This window comes from Nomia melanderi, chromosome 8 (genome assembly GCF_051020985.1).
Source record: "Nomia melanderi isolate GNS246 chromosome 8, iyNomMela1, whole genome shotgun sequence".
Lineage (NCBI taxonomy): Eukaryota > Metazoa > Arthropoda > Insecta > Hymenoptera > Halictidae > Nomia > Nomia melanderi.
The window spans coordinates 8,977,874-8,993,921 of record NC_135006.1 but is presented as its reverse complement, the minus strand read 5'-3'; the positions used below and the strand labels follow the sequence as shown (position 1 = coordinate 8,993,921).

Sequence of the window (16,048 nt, the reverse complement as noted above, 5' to 3'; positions counted from 1 at the left end):
AAAACGTCATATATCTGTACTCTGTTTACTCGAACTAATTTTCTCACAGTACTCGGTTTAACGAACACCTTGCTGAGTTATTATCCGAACTTAGGCTACGCTGCATGGTATTTACCTTATGTATACTCCTGTGTTCGTCTCATACTAGAACATCAAGACTAAAGACACACCGTTGTTCCCCACGTAACTTCGCGCTTTACCGAACGCAATTTAGCGTCCATTTCTATTGCTAGTTACCGTTTCGTTACGTTAGTTCTAGTCAAGTTTTCTAAGAAAAAAATAGCGATTGGTAAGTTAGGTAGGACAACAGTGCATGACCTTGTGTGTGACTATCATTATAAAAGCATGGCGTGTCTCTTTGATACATTTTGATATTTTGCGTGCCATGTTCTCTTTGTTCGCCGCGCGCGTTCGGCGAGACAATATGGAGGGCGAATGTACTGTTTCGTTCGACTACATTTGCAAGTCGGGCGCCAGTTAGAGAGAAAACGTGGCACGCGAGCGATAAATTGAGACATATCAGCATACTGCACATCCATGCGGTTACACAGTTATATAAGTGTTCGTGATTATGTTGTACTTTCTTTTTTGGGAACTTCTATGTATAGTACTACTCCCAAACATTTCATTGAGTGGACCGGCGACGTTATAGACGAAAAGATGTATTTGAACATAATATGTAGTGAGTGCAATTTAAAATTATACACTTCAGTATTCCGTTATTTGTTTATATTGTTTAGCGGTATAAACTATTACAATTTTATTGACTTGTATGATTTTCAATGACGGACAGTTTTGATTCGTTGTCTCTAAACATGTTTAATTTACTTTTCATAAATATGACGTTTACTTGAAGATAGAAGAATCCGTTAATGTATTCGTGTGGAAGGAGAAGTAAGTAGATTTTTTTTTATTTGAGCAATTCTTTTATCTAAATTTCCTGGTGCTCCAACAGATTCGAATGAATGCTATACCACTGTACTGTGGTCAAAATACATTCCTATCTAATATTTCCTAGATTGCGCGTGCCGTAATTGCAAATATAATTATAGACTTCACAATGTACGACGTGCACGCTGTTTCATTATGATTTTTACCTGGTACAGGAAAAAAGGTTAAATTGCGGAAGGGTCTGCACACCTTTTTTTCGGTGAACGTTGTGACGGTCGTCGCTTACGTATAATTGAGACAAGCCAGAAAGTACACTGAGTCGTTGACGAGGGAAAACAGGGAGTTGTGGGGGAGGCTGTTGGGTTTAGGAGAGCCGGGGGTGGAAGGACGATCGTAAAACGTCCTCGGAGTGGATTCATCGTGCGATAGTCAGCGACAGATACGTGTGCACACGCGATATCCCGGAGGTACTTTACTTGCGGCTGAATTTACTGATTGAACCACGACAACTGTCGTCGTTGCGGTGGAAACGGATTTTACGCGTTCCGGAGATGCCAAGCAACGGCAGCAACCCCTGTGCGGGGCAGCTGCACTGAATTGTTTCGAGGTAGCTCGTAAATCCCTCGAACTGATCGGAGTTGAAACAGGTGACTAGAAATCGAAAATTTTTACGATTCGCAGTTTCGGAATATCGATAACAGGATTAATACGTACCTGATGACGTGTCCGAACGGTATTCCGTTTTCAACGGGTATGATTTTATTCAAATGCCGCGGTTTGTGTCCTTGTGACGAATGAATTTTATGAATTATCTTCAGTTAATATTCATCGGAATTTATTCTTAACATAATGAATTATTATTGCACCAAAACTCTGTTCACCGAAGATTATACTATTTTAGCGTCTCAATATTCAAACAGATCAGAGAGATCTTATTTAATTAAAATATTCTTGTACGGTACTAAACGCGAACAACTTGGGCTCTGCCAGAATTGGAAAAAATGTGAAGTACAGTATTTCCTCTTTATAGTCGAACCACTCGGGATTAAACAGTGAAGACGAGTCAACGATCGTTTCATTACCTGGCGGTTCCTCTGTCTTGTTCCCTTTTACTTACTCATCATTATCCCCCTGTTTCCATGCCGATGAGATTAAAGCAAGATCCGTCAAGTGTTGGCTTATCCTATCAAATTGTGGGCATAACAATGCGATTTTAAGAAAGCAGATATAGCATGATGATAGGAATGGTATATTGTAATATGACAACAATAATCGTGGAGATTCGGAGCGGATTTATTAAAAATTGTCAAAAAAATTCAAAGATCACAATTAGAGCGAATCATTAAATAATGAAAGATGTTTTGATTTATTTAGCGTAGACATTCTGTGGTAAGTTTTTTGAACATGCTATTAACCTATTTAGATATAGGAATACTTAATATACTTTTTACTTATAACATAGTTTGTAGGTACAGATCATCAATTTTTACTAAAATCGTAATACATTTTTCAAACGAATAAAAATGTATGTTATGCAATAAGAATTATAGTTTGTTATTAAGAAAATTCTACCTACAATCTTTAAATAGTTTGTTATAATGTACTCGCTGAATTCTAATACCGTACGCGTGAAAATTAGTTCGAAAGAAAACAGGTTATTCATTCGACTTAAAATATTTTGTATTTCTAGAACCTCAAGAACAAAGTTCGTTTTCAAAAATAAATATTCCATAAAATTTGTTGGTACTGATCTAATCTGCATTATTATCTAATTTATACTATGTTGAAGTTGAGTTTCATCGAAAAGCATTTTTAGTTAAGTGATCACGTTTCCATTATGACATTGTTGGCAATAAAGACTTGGTTTTAGATGAACACTGTAATGTTAGATGACTACTGTAATTTGGGAAGAGTCGAACTCGATGATGCACAAAAGTGGCTTTTAAAATCAGCAGTGTAATCCTACGACCATTGCTTATTAATCAGATTCAAATCCTTTTTTAATTTATGATTATATTTTAGATACGTCATTAGTTCATTGAAATGTCTTTCTGCGATAAAAAGAATATAATCATACTATGAAGAAATGTGTGAAAAGATCTAATACATTAATGTATTACATACTTTTCATGAGGTTTTCGATTTCATTAAACAATTCCGTTCTCTACATCAATTTGTTGTAACATGATTCTCGAATTACAATGAGTGAAACGTAGAAATGTTGTAGATTTATTGTTTTATCAAGTGATCTGTATATCATTTTCTTACAGTTAGATGAAATGAATGGAATATATGTATATGATATCAGTTTTATGGTGTGCGGAGAATGTAATTAAACATTTTTTACATCGTTAGGAATAATGAATACTATTTCATATTGTAATAGTGGTTTAATACATGAGTTCTCTAAACTACCACGATGTATTTTATGTGTTATTTAACTTCCTGTGCCGAATCGTATATTATAAAATTGATCTTTTCATTTTTTTATAGTTTGTCTTCAAATATCCTTCGATCTAATAGTCAAGACTTATTCTTTTTTATTAAAGGAACTAAATCATAATATGATATTTCTATCAGTTAGAAAAGCAATAATCAGATAGAAGTACTGGTAACCCTCGTCCAATACAGTAGTTACTTTCTAATTAAACACTGTGTAGTGTGGCACCATGTTACACAAGGCGATCATTAAAGATCAATAAAAACAGTACTGTTACCTTCTAATATCTGACAAAAATAAACCAGTTTACTTCGACAATTATCTAAAATGTAACTTTTCATAAAGTCAATACTGACACCAAGTGGTAGTAACGTATTATCAGAATTTGTTTACCTTTACTCGAATTCTGTAACGTATGGTCATTTGCTTAGATACAAGTGCGTTAAAATGTTGTAGATAAATTATCATTCTTGTACAACATTCTAGTTTATGTCTTTATCGTCTACAATATGGTTCTGACCAATTATACCAAGAAAATAATAATGTACGTTTGAAAAATAAAAATTATTTTAACCTCAGAAACCGTAATTTTAATAATTCTAACAGAATCCAAGGTAAACTGAAAAACTCTGTATTCGTAATTTGCTTCTATAATAAATCCACGAATTCTACTTGTATATTCAACAGCGATATGTAAATATAACAGCTGCAACTAATATTTTCCAGCATACGAAGTAAATTTCGTTTTGCCACAAATCGCGACACGAAATTATAAATTGCCTGCGGCTAAAGTGCGAAGACAGGCTTCGTTGGGAGGGTATAGCTGAGTAAAAGTTCTTCGTGCTTGTAATGATGGCGCAGCGCATTCCGTGCGGCAAGAAAGCGGATGAGCTCACGAAAAAAAAGAATTTTGACCAGTGATTGGTTGGATACTCAGGTTCAAGCAGAAAAGTGCAGAGATATCGAAGAATCGAGTAACCATGTTCCCTCAGCGATTCATCATCCTAGGTGAATAGTCGTGCGGTGAAAAAGAATGTCTTATGGCGTTGGTGTCTGTGTTAACAGTCTATAGAACGTCCCTCCCCAAGAATGGTAGCAATGGCAGCATTTGACAGCAACATCGGACATAAACACTTTAAATGGGCATGCCAATGTCTATTATTAATAATTGTATTCATGTGAATGTGGAACAGTGCAATCGCCAGGATCGAACCAAGGGAACAGTTACTCGCAACGGTAGGAATATCTTGGTGCAACCCTCCCATTGAAATGGCCTCCGACTATGTTAGCTATTCGCAAAAAAAACAAAAAACAATGGCAGCACCAACGTCCATGAAGGTTAGGACTATAATGGTTTCATTGATTTTTTTATTTTTCATCAAATTATAGTATAAAATACTTGTCAACTCAAAATGGACTTCTTATTACTTTACACCTGGCTTTTCATATAATATGAAATTAAGTAAGTAAAACATTCCTTTCTACTTAACAGATATTCATTAAATAAATCTCTTTTTACATGTACGACTTATTCTTTACCATTAATTCTCTACTCTACAAAACTTCATTTCGTTCTCTATTACCCTTTTTGCGATTTATTTTATTATATTTACTGGTTTAGTGCCGCGATTAGTGCAGCACTCTAAGAAATAGATTATGGGTATACAGACGATAAATTTTTATGCGGGATAATAAGTTCCAATAATGAACGTTTTCCTCTAATAGTATCTCCACAGTTTTTTCGGTATACACATTGAAAAAAAAGTATTGCCCGAAAATAAATCAGAGCATGCAAAGTGTTTTTTCGAGCTTCAAAGAAATTTAATAGGATTTCGCTAAAATATTTATAGTTTCTTCAACCCACATTGGATGGTTTAAATGATTATTTTCTACTCCTGCTCACCTCTCACTGGAGATTCCGTATAAGTACGAATGCAAACGAAAAATCACAATTCATTTTCTATCACAGGCGCTTGAGAACAGAATATTCTATTGCCCACATATGAAGTGTTAATACATTTATTTGATTCTTTTTCCAATTCTGTTAGAATAGACGTTGAACTCATGTGCGTAAATATAGGATAATATAAATATAAAGCCTACGTCGGATAAAAATTCAAATGAAAGCAACAATCTCATTTAAAAGTGAACGTAATAAATAGACTTTAAAAGTCGAAACTTGCACAAAATGCACACTATATGAGAAAATATATAAAATATTTAAAGTATAATACTGTTTATAAATTTGTTGGGGAAAACCGTTATGTATCGTAATTTTACTTTTTATATACGTAATTTTAACTGCATTCGTAAAAATTCGAATCTGCATGAAGATTCGCAATCTAATAATAAGCTCGTGGTATATAAAGTCCGTTTTGAATAAATTTATTGCGTTTATTATTTTACTCCCGTGAAAATGAATTTTTTCAAAAACTTTTCTGAGTATCAAAATTTCGTACAAGTTCGTCTATTACACAATTACGCAAAAGAGTCAATTGTCTCAACGTTTATTTAAAAATATGCAGCAATTTAAACACCCGTCTAAATTCTCTCAGGTCAGTATTTACCCAAAAGTTTTGGGTCTCGTCAGATCTCGCACGAGTTTTTCCGATCCCACTCGAAATCGTGATCCCGGGTACTCGCGCATCCCTACTTCAGAGAGATACCCGGCTGTAAAGACGTCCGCTTGGGAGAAAGAGGGTTTGATTTAGCAGCTAATACTTGGTTGGTGTGAAGAATGCCTCAAGTGGTCAAGGAATCGTCGACTTTTCCACGGGAATTCTCCGAAGGTTAATATCACGGAGTATCGTGTCTTGCGTTTAAGTTATTCTTGGTTTACCAAGGTGGAGAGAAAAGAAGCGAATGAGAGAAAGAAATGAAGGGATCGAAAGAGAACTCGAGCGTTACAGTTACGAGGAGGAAGGTCGAGAAAAAGAGAAGGGGAACAGTGGAATACGAGGGAATAAAAGAAACCGGGAAAGGTGTGCGAGAATAAATTGTATCATTTACTGATTTCGGAATAAGAGATGGAAGCAGATAGCCAGAAAGGGGAGACAATGAAAGAAGGATAGAGTTAGAGGTGAAAAACTGGATTCTATGAAGTCGCAATTACGAGATGTTGCATTCCTAAAAAGAAACGAGACATATCATTACGAATGGTAATAGCAATTAAGTTAACTAAGTGCATGTACACATTGTTTTGCCTAATTATGTGCCATGTACAGCCTTGTTGTCTGTTCATACACTTTAATGAAAATCACAAGCGCTGGCCCAGAACGAGTTTTTGCAATTCTGCGCTCTGCTTGAATCAACTACGAAGAGAGTCCAAGTTTTAACTTTATCACGGTATCAATCAATGCGCCTCACTGTGTTCCATTGAAATACGTACACATAAGTAGGATCTCGTCACAGACACTGGTATCACATTATTATCGCTAATGAATACTCACATTTCAAACTGGGCATGTACGAAGGATAGTGCGGCTACTGTTTATTGTTTACATTAAAAAGCTCGTTGATTAATATTTATCGTTAAGTAATGTATATATTATATAACAATTATTTGTAAAATAATAATTTTATGCATAATATTCAGTATATTATATTATTTATTTAATTATAATATGAGTATTTGTACATATACAGATTTTCATTCAGCTGCAGTTGGTTAATATATGTTGATATTCTTTCAAAATACTATATTTTGTACTTTATTTGCGCAAAATATGATGACAACATATTCCCATTTAGTCACATCCAATTAAAATATTTCATCGTTTAACGCGTTACCTATAATTGAGTATGCCAATTAGTGAGTACAATTTCATTAATTTCAGAAGCTTCTACAACCACAGTCATTAATATAATAAACTATAATTATAACCATCCATTCTAGATATCTTGCTACTCTGTAATCCTGTTTGTTTAATAGAAAAAGTACACACCTACGTGGATGTAGTATATTTAGTGTAGTATATTTAGATGTATTAATAATATTATATTGTGAATATACTGCATGCAGTTTTATCGAATACCGTCTACGTGGAATACTTAATTGCGACTGAAGTAACTATAGTGCTAGAATTGTTAGTGCCGGCTTCACAACGTATTGTATAATGTGTAATAACATGAAAGCATATGGCAAAAAAGAACCACAAACTAATTACTACTTCCAAAACCCATCCGTCGCGGAACGATTGACGTTCACGTATCGAAGCATACAATTAGAAACACGAATTGTAGTTTGCGTTTGTGTCTTGGAAACGAATGAGTGTGAAACACGCAGTAAGAAGAAAACAGCACGACTTCGCATGGAGAGGGTGTTTCTTAAAAGTATGTACACGAACCGAACGATGCTTATTAAGACAAATGTTCGCGTGAGTTTGGAAAATTCGATTCACTCTAGTTCCATGGAGACCTGTGAGAAGAAAATCATGTAGGAAACCCTCTAATTTTCCCCTTACTTAAGAGATTACATCTTATATTGGAATTTAAAAGTTCTTGAAAATTGTATGTGAACTGATAAATACCGTTTACGATTATTCAAGAAAGTTTTCTGATTACGAGATTTAACAAACCATTCTTTATATTTCTTAATCTTGTTAATGTTAAAAATATATAATACTTTCAAAACAATTTTACATTATCTTTTAAATACTATAGTTCAGAGAACGCGTATATATGCGTTAGTGTGTCAGTTATGATAAATCCACTTTTTCGATAATAATTATTTTATTTATGTTCGAGTCAATTAGATGTTTATATAAAACTATCGCAAGTGTATTTAATTTTTGCAAAACATTATGCTGAATCTCATATGAGAAGAAATATAAAACAGGTTTTCAAGTTGCAATTGACATTTCCGAATAAAAAACTGTATAATGACTAGATGTTAAAAATTGTTAATCTACTCTATGAAGAGCTGACATTTAATGAAATGTTGGTGCAATAACTTGGCGTATACATGTATTTGATATTACAATGTATTTATTAAGACTATAAGTATTCAATGAAGAATTTATTTACCAGCGTTTCCACCGTTCTACCAAGTGTCAACAGTTTGATATTACCAATACTGCAAAAATGTATTACAGAAAAGAAGATAACTTCATAATTATTTTTATTTTTGTAGTCGTAACGAAGCAAATTAATATAAATATCATAAACAATTTGACGTATTTTTCCATGTATTTAAAGACAAAAAAGCAGCGAAAATCATATCATTTATCCATAATTTCTTACAATTTTGTTGAAATTCTGTTCATGAAATAAATTTTATTTTGAATAATTTTCATTTAAAAAATAAACTAATAAAATCATTATTTGTTGTTTACTTAAGATCGATTCATTATTTAAAATACAGTCTGCCTAATACTGTTCAGATTGTATCGCGCATTTGCGTCGTTGATTCTCATTTTCAACTCCTATTGGACGCTGATCGCTTGGCAAAACTCGAGTCACAAATATAAAAGGATTCTTATCAGATAAGAAACGATCTTCCATTTCGAAATACCCGAATAACTGGTTCGAAATTTTTTAAATCTTCGATTGTGCTACCGTCTTTACTGTAATTTAGCGTATCTTACGATCTATCGAAATAGTATGGTTTTCATTTACAGATAATTTTGTGTAAGTATGCACTCACAATGAATATTTGAAGAAAATACAGCGTATTTGGAATCAGATGGACATTAGATTATAAAAAAAGCAATCTTATTTTATTTCACTTAGTTTCTAATTTTCTAGGATGAAGCAAAATTGGAAGTTAACTGCTATTCCGAGTTATCTATACCGTAACGAAATCGTTTCGCTCTGTCACTTTTGAATTAATGCAGAATTTCACTAATTCCTAGTTTTTTATTGTTACTGAGAATTCAAAATATAAATGTGTGTTAGCATTTATATAAATAATAAAATGCACTATTATTTGTTTCCATCCCTTTTTATAATTTTTTATTCATCTTTAACGGACTCATATTCCTAATATACTGTACTTCTTTAATCTATTTATTATGTTATTCTTGAATTTAATTACAAGTTTCGAAGCAATTATAATAGAATTAAATATTTAAGATGAAAAAATACATATCTTCTCTTTTATAAAATTTCAAAATTCTTGTTTTAATTTGTTAGATTGTACTGTATATATAATTTTATCGAATTTGAATTATTTAAAAATATATGTTTCGATATTTGTGGGAAAAATACTGGATTAAGGTAACTTATTTATATAAACGGATTCTATAAATATATGATTTTGCAGTCATTACTTATATATGTATTTAACAAAGAAAAGTGATTAAAATATTCTTTAAAGATAATAATTCATACGCACACTCGAAATATTTTACTTACAAATATACATGTAAGTTGGCTGAGTAGTGTACCCAATTAGTGCACGTAAAATAATCTACATAAATATTACACAACTTTGTCATTTTGTTACATTCTTGTTATCAAATCTGGTATTCTGTTATCAATAGCATTCACTTTACATAGACTTTACAACGTATATTATTACTTCAACTGCTTCCTACGCACTGAGTAGTTTCACTAACATATTGTTTCTTTTTCTAAAGCGCAATTCTCGCTAATGGCTACAAATTCTTTCGAGCGCTAAATTATAGTCAGATTCGTAATTTCTACATTTTAGTCGAATCTATCCAATATGTCTTAAATTACCATTACACGTATACAATACGAAAGTCATGCCTGCTCACAGAAGAACTAAAGTAAGAGAAAAGTTAGGTAAAATGCAGATTCTTTTATTTTTTTTATCTATGGTCTTAATCATGTGCACTTAGCTACCAAAACTTTTCGAATTTTTCATGAACGTACCTTAAATTGCTTCAATTTTACATTTGCTTTCGTGCTTGTAATCATCTTCTTCCATTTCGCATGTTCTTCGTTTCTTCTAAAGTTCTCGTATATTCTTTTCTTATTTTCTCAACCGTATTCCTGGCTACTCAATATTACTGTTTGCACATACAACAATTTTTTCTAAAGAAGTCATCAGGCCAACAATGTCTTTGCTATTATTCTGCCTAAATTATCATGGAGTTTATGCAAACATTTTATAACAATTTTATTCAGTTTTCCATAGTCAAGTCACTAGTGCCGTACCAAAGCTAAATATTGCTCGCAACTATATCGTTATATATAAATGAATCAACTCATTTTTTATATGTTCATTCTTCCAAACGCTGCGCGTTTTTTGTGCTCTAAGGTACACGTTTCATCACTTTGTGCTTCGAATGGAGGATGGAACCTTTAATTATTCCCGGCGAAAATCGTTTAACAAAAAGGCTATTACATGTATCTTCTGCGATTCTTAGCCGTTACACGTTTCTTTCATCTCCTCGCGTCGCCTCTCCCCTTTCTCTACCATCGCGTTTTCTTTACCACAAACGACTGGCACGCAATACCTTAGGTGTACACGCATTGCATTGTGCTGTGAGTTTATGCATGGTATTTGTGTTAAGCACGCGTACGCCGGCATGTGCATGCACGGCCCCCGAAGACGAGTTTCGGAAGTATCATATCTTCAATCGGCCCCCCCTCAACGTGCGCCCCCGCCCTCCATCAATGGTTCCTTTTATGCTTTGTTGGATTGTACGCAATCTGTACCTACGTGGCTTAAGACAGTACCGATTAAACCTAAGCGTTTGAAATCAGGTTCCACCTATCCTCCCGTGTTTTCCTCTCAGACTGCACCGAAATTATATTAGTTTAAAAACAATGCGCGTGATCAGGGTGTTACACGTCGCTTGTAATAGAAATTTCGCTTTTAACTATGTCCTCGTTAAAACAACATCGGAGAACATTTTGTTGCCTCTTGTTGTTGCGTGTTCCAAGACGTTTCCAACCAGCATCTTATTTACAAAGCACTCTATAATGTCAAATTTTGTTTCATATGAAAGCTAAGGAACTTACAGGAAAATTCAGCAACAAGCGGTGAATTTTTCAAGGTATATGTAATATTAACAAAAAAGTTGCTCGATGTTGTTTCAACGAAATTTGCTTCTAAATACGTACACTGAAAAACATAAGGGTTAAAGCAATGTGGAGGCAGAAAATTAGTATTTGTAGCTTTACAATATTCATGAACGTATTTATAATATTTGATGTATTGCCCCCCCCCTCTTTCATTTACCACCAACGTGATCATTATATCAATAACAAAAATAAAACAAATATTCTACAATGTCGCTTGTTCTACAAAATCTGATCCTAAATTATCACAAATGAGTTCTTCTTTTTGTTGGTAGTTGACATCTTTTTTTGAACGTTCATAGATCAGTGTCTCATAGTAGGAACAGCTTAAAATCTCATATTTTGAACATCTTTTTAGATTAATCTGGAAACAGCTTGTTAATGTTTCATGCGAATAGTAAAAGAATTAGTTGATAATATTAAAACTCCAAGTTAATGATGAAATTCATTGAATAACTTGTCTTTAATGGTGTGCAGAGGTTCGGTGTATATGACTGTAAAAGCTCGAAAGAATAAAAAAACAAACTGAGCGAGGTTTTTTCGAAACAGTTGCTTGCGTGTTAATACCAATCTTATATAAAGGCTGCTACGACATTTCACTACTTCCTTATGGAGATTCTCTGGGGTTTTATATGTAGTACATATCTCATATTCAGTACGTTTACTCTAACACGATATTTCCACGGAAAGATTTATAAACTTCGAAAGGGACTTTACAAATACGGCGCTCCATGTTAGAAAATTTATAAAGATCTATCAAGAAGAAGTAAACAGAAGAAATGATAAATACTTTAAGAAAATGGTAACCTTGAAATAAAGAAAATGTAGAAGGAAGCATAGAAAAATGATATTCAAAAATGATATATAAAAGTGCTTAGCAATTATGAAATAGACGAAAATTGGTGTAGTTTATTTAATACTAATACCATTTTAATAATAATAATTTCTACAGTGTATTCAAATTAAGGGTAACGTTGAATAATGTAAATGATAATATCAAATTTTAACTATGCTACTTTTCTTAATTTTTAGAATCTATCCCTACTCTCCGTATAGATCTTTATTATTATAATCTTTCATGGAAAAAAGGAAATAATGTACTTATATATTTCACATTATTTTTGACGTTAAAAAATTCTTATGATAAAGTAACTACAGTTCTGACATGTTAAGCAAATTGTTTCATTACAGAATTATAATTTTTAAATTAAAACTCAGTGAGAGATTAAAATGAATAGGGAAGGAAACATTCAAGATTAGCTGTTAGGATTATTTACTCTATAATAAAGGAGCTGCATTAATGAAATCGTGATCATATTAATCAAGCACTCACATTCACTCGTTCATATAGGCACCGAAGACATATCGTAATAGTGGCTTGTCGTTCTAATTGCATTAACCAAATTAAATTATTGCATTGTTATGTTGCAAATTGTCTGAGAAGGGAAATATGAAAAGCAGAAGATGTGTACCACTCGATGTTCACACGATTAACTCGTTTAGTGAAGTTGGAGATGTTGAATAAAGTCATCGAGTACCTACTTACTGGGGAGCAGCCGTCTCTCGAGTGGGAGAGACCTTTCCCTCGTGATAGTCACTTCAAGCGAAACGATTTATTTGCGCTCGATGCACGGATGCAATAATACCAAGTATCGCGCGTGCAACGAAATTTTTTCTTTCAGAATCGTGTACATCGCGTGCAAATATATATTTTTGACAACACATCGACGTGTTTTATTCCCTTAGACACGTTTGAAAAATGAATGTGATACACCCTGAAAGATAGTCTGAGTAGCACTCAGTTTCAGTATAATTTATACAAATCCGAATCGAAGTCCGATACACTAGAACCGATTTGTCGTAACTGACGTTACGAAATTGCGCAACTTTTCTTCTCCCTATCGTTCCTAGACGCACTCCAAATGTGACAGTTCTTAGGCAATCGCTGTTCTGCATCCGAATCATTTATTGATCTGGAGAATAGCTGTGAATATCAAACAGTTGAAAACGAGTGAAGGTTTAAACTTTGCTAGTGGGAGTTCTACGATCTGAAAATTTTAAACAAGTGCTTCAATATCCATTCCATTAAACACTTCATACGGTTGTTCATATTGTTTACATTGTTCGAAAATAAGTTTTGTACATTAGTGTACTATGTCTTTTCTCTAATATTTTTTTCTCGTACATTATTGAAGTTCTCTTAATGTTAATTACGACATTATATAAATAAAAATGTATGATCTTATTTAAGAAAACAATAGTGTTCTTAACATCTAAAAACGCATGATGTGTGAAAAGCTGTATTATTGTTAAAAATAAAAGAAATATTGAAGTGGATCGCCCTGTATATTGGTTATATATTTATTATAATTTAATTGTACAGTTGTAATCAATGTAAAATAAGAAACAAATCACTTGTGAATAATATATAATGCACTATACATTGCGAATAAATATTTAGAATTAACGAGTTCTAGTGAAATTTCTTTACTGTTTGTAGTATTATAAAACGTTAGAATGTAAGTGGATTAATTTAAGTGTGAAACAAATTTGTAATGATTTTTACACTTGACAAGATATAATAAAAATAAATATGTTTCATAAACATAGATTAAGAAAGTGATTGTTTCTATATCATAAAAGTGTTGATGAAATTTTATGTAGTTCATATCATTGACAGGAAATTAAATCACAAATAAACACAGTTCTTCCAGTATTATCAAATTCGTTAAAAAACCTCAAGTAACTTACCTAATTGACAGTAAATATTTTCTATTCATTATTTGAGCTTAGTATTAACATTGGTTGAAGAAGTTTAATGCTTCATAACTTGGTGATCTGTCGATCTGTGTTTATTATACAATTCTCTGTTTAATTTGGCAGATGCGACGTACTTCTAAAATTTAGTATGACACTTTTATAATATCTCCTGTTTATTATTTTAATTTACATGTAAACTGTATATAAACATTTTTGTAAGCAATCATTTCGTATTTTTCATATTTTTCATACTTTTCTTTCACAATAGCTTGAATAATGAAGAACAGGTGTTTCGTTTGTAACGACGAGACCATGTTACATCAGGAACTCGTTTTGATATCTTGAAGAAATACTGAGGTATTCAAGCCGTACTTTCCTTTTTTATCTATATTTTCGTAGTTTTATATGTGTTATTAAAATTTATTGCATATATTACTGTCCGAAGTCTTTGCATACATCACATTTATACGACATAATGAACGTATTTTGTCGAATTTATTTTAATGCACTAGTATAAAAGCCCGTAAGTAAGTAAATGAATATATATTACAGTCATTTTGTAAAACACAAATCTAATATATTTATATCCATTTTTATTCGAGGTAGACGTCAATTTTGTATGTAGAACGTTGTAAATTTGAAAAACATATCGATTGATGTATATTAATCATTTTTTATAAATATTAATTACCCTCGAAACAAAATATTTAAATTTATTGTTTCTATCTTAAGAAGTGTAAAATCATTTATAAATCTTGCTTTGAATATAACATTACTTATTGACGCCAATATTTCTTGAATATGTACAATTACATTACAAATTATAATTTAAACAATTTGAGAAATACAAAAATTCCATAACGCAAAGATAATTCTTTTGATTTTGTTTTATTTCGACGACTACTCATCCTACAATATTGTATTTTTGAGAATATTTAACATAATAAAGTCAGCGTACTAGAAGTGTGTGCAAACCAACTGTGTGCAATGAACGCTTATTTCAAAATGGCGTATCCGATCCTGAGATTCTCTGAAGATGTATAATATAAAATAATTGACATGCCATTCTACAGTAATTATTAATTAACTAGTTTTTAGTACTAGTAAAAAGTATTACAGAAGTACAAAATACGCGAGGCTGAGTAACAGGGTCACATGAATTAGATAATAATTTTAATTACTTCTATACTATTATATATAACTCGTGCACTGAATAAACTTCTTTGATTAAAGCTGCGAATCAGTACATGAATAAGACTTCTACCTAAGCGTATGGAAATAAATATATAACAGTTGAACGACTTTACAAAACTGGTTTTTAATAAGCCTGACGGCATTTAACGGTTAGTAGTGATTAATCTCAAACTGTAATTACTGCGCTACTTGACCAATTCACTGATATAAATCAGAAAATCGTGGCTTGCCGGAAGCGGACGGTGGGAGACATTGGGGGAGGGAGGCTGCAAAACGAAATAAAGAGGTCCGTCGAGTACTAACAACGAAATTTTATGATAAAACTTGGTTTACTACCCGCTTACGGTTTACGTTGTTCATCCAAATCCCGAAGAGGGACTCATCGCAAAAAGTTACGACTTCGCCTGTGCACTGGCAGAGTTCACTGTGTACACCAACGTTATTGGAGTTTTACCATTGTTACATAAAAATTCTTCTCGTGTATTCGGAATACGTAAAACTAAAACATACACAGCATCATTTGTGAAATGAAATGTACCAACTTTTAGGTTGGCCATTAACTATTGGATCAAGTCGTAAGTAGTTTCTGTTCTCCTGCTTTGAATGTGTGTCGACCAATAAAATTTCACAATTTAATATAAATATATAGTAGCATTTCCAACCAGTGCCACTGTGAGTAATTTTTACTCGCTTAATCGTATTATCGATTATGTTTAATAAGTCATTTAATTATTCCTTAGTAGTTACTTGACGTTTATAAGAAAAAGTATT

The 16,048-nt window shown here is 32.6% G+C and overlaps 1 protein-coding gene across 1 annotated transcript; it reads left to right on the top strand.

Annotated features, from left to right (window-relative positions):
- Window positions 1–4,035: 4,035 nt before the first annotated feature.
- On the top strand, window positions 4,036–6,809 carry LOC143174815 (uncharacterized). Its single transcript, XM_076370069.1, has 2 exons — window positions 4,036–4,669; window positions 5,887–6,809. Exons 1-2 carry the CDS (start codon window positions 4,514–4,516, stop codon window positions 6,040–6,042), a joined length of 312 nt encoding a protein of 103 aa, XP_076226184.1. The 5' UTR covers window positions 4,036–4,513; the 3' UTR covers window positions 6,043–6,809.
- Window positions 6,810–16,048: the final 9,239 nt, after the last annotated feature.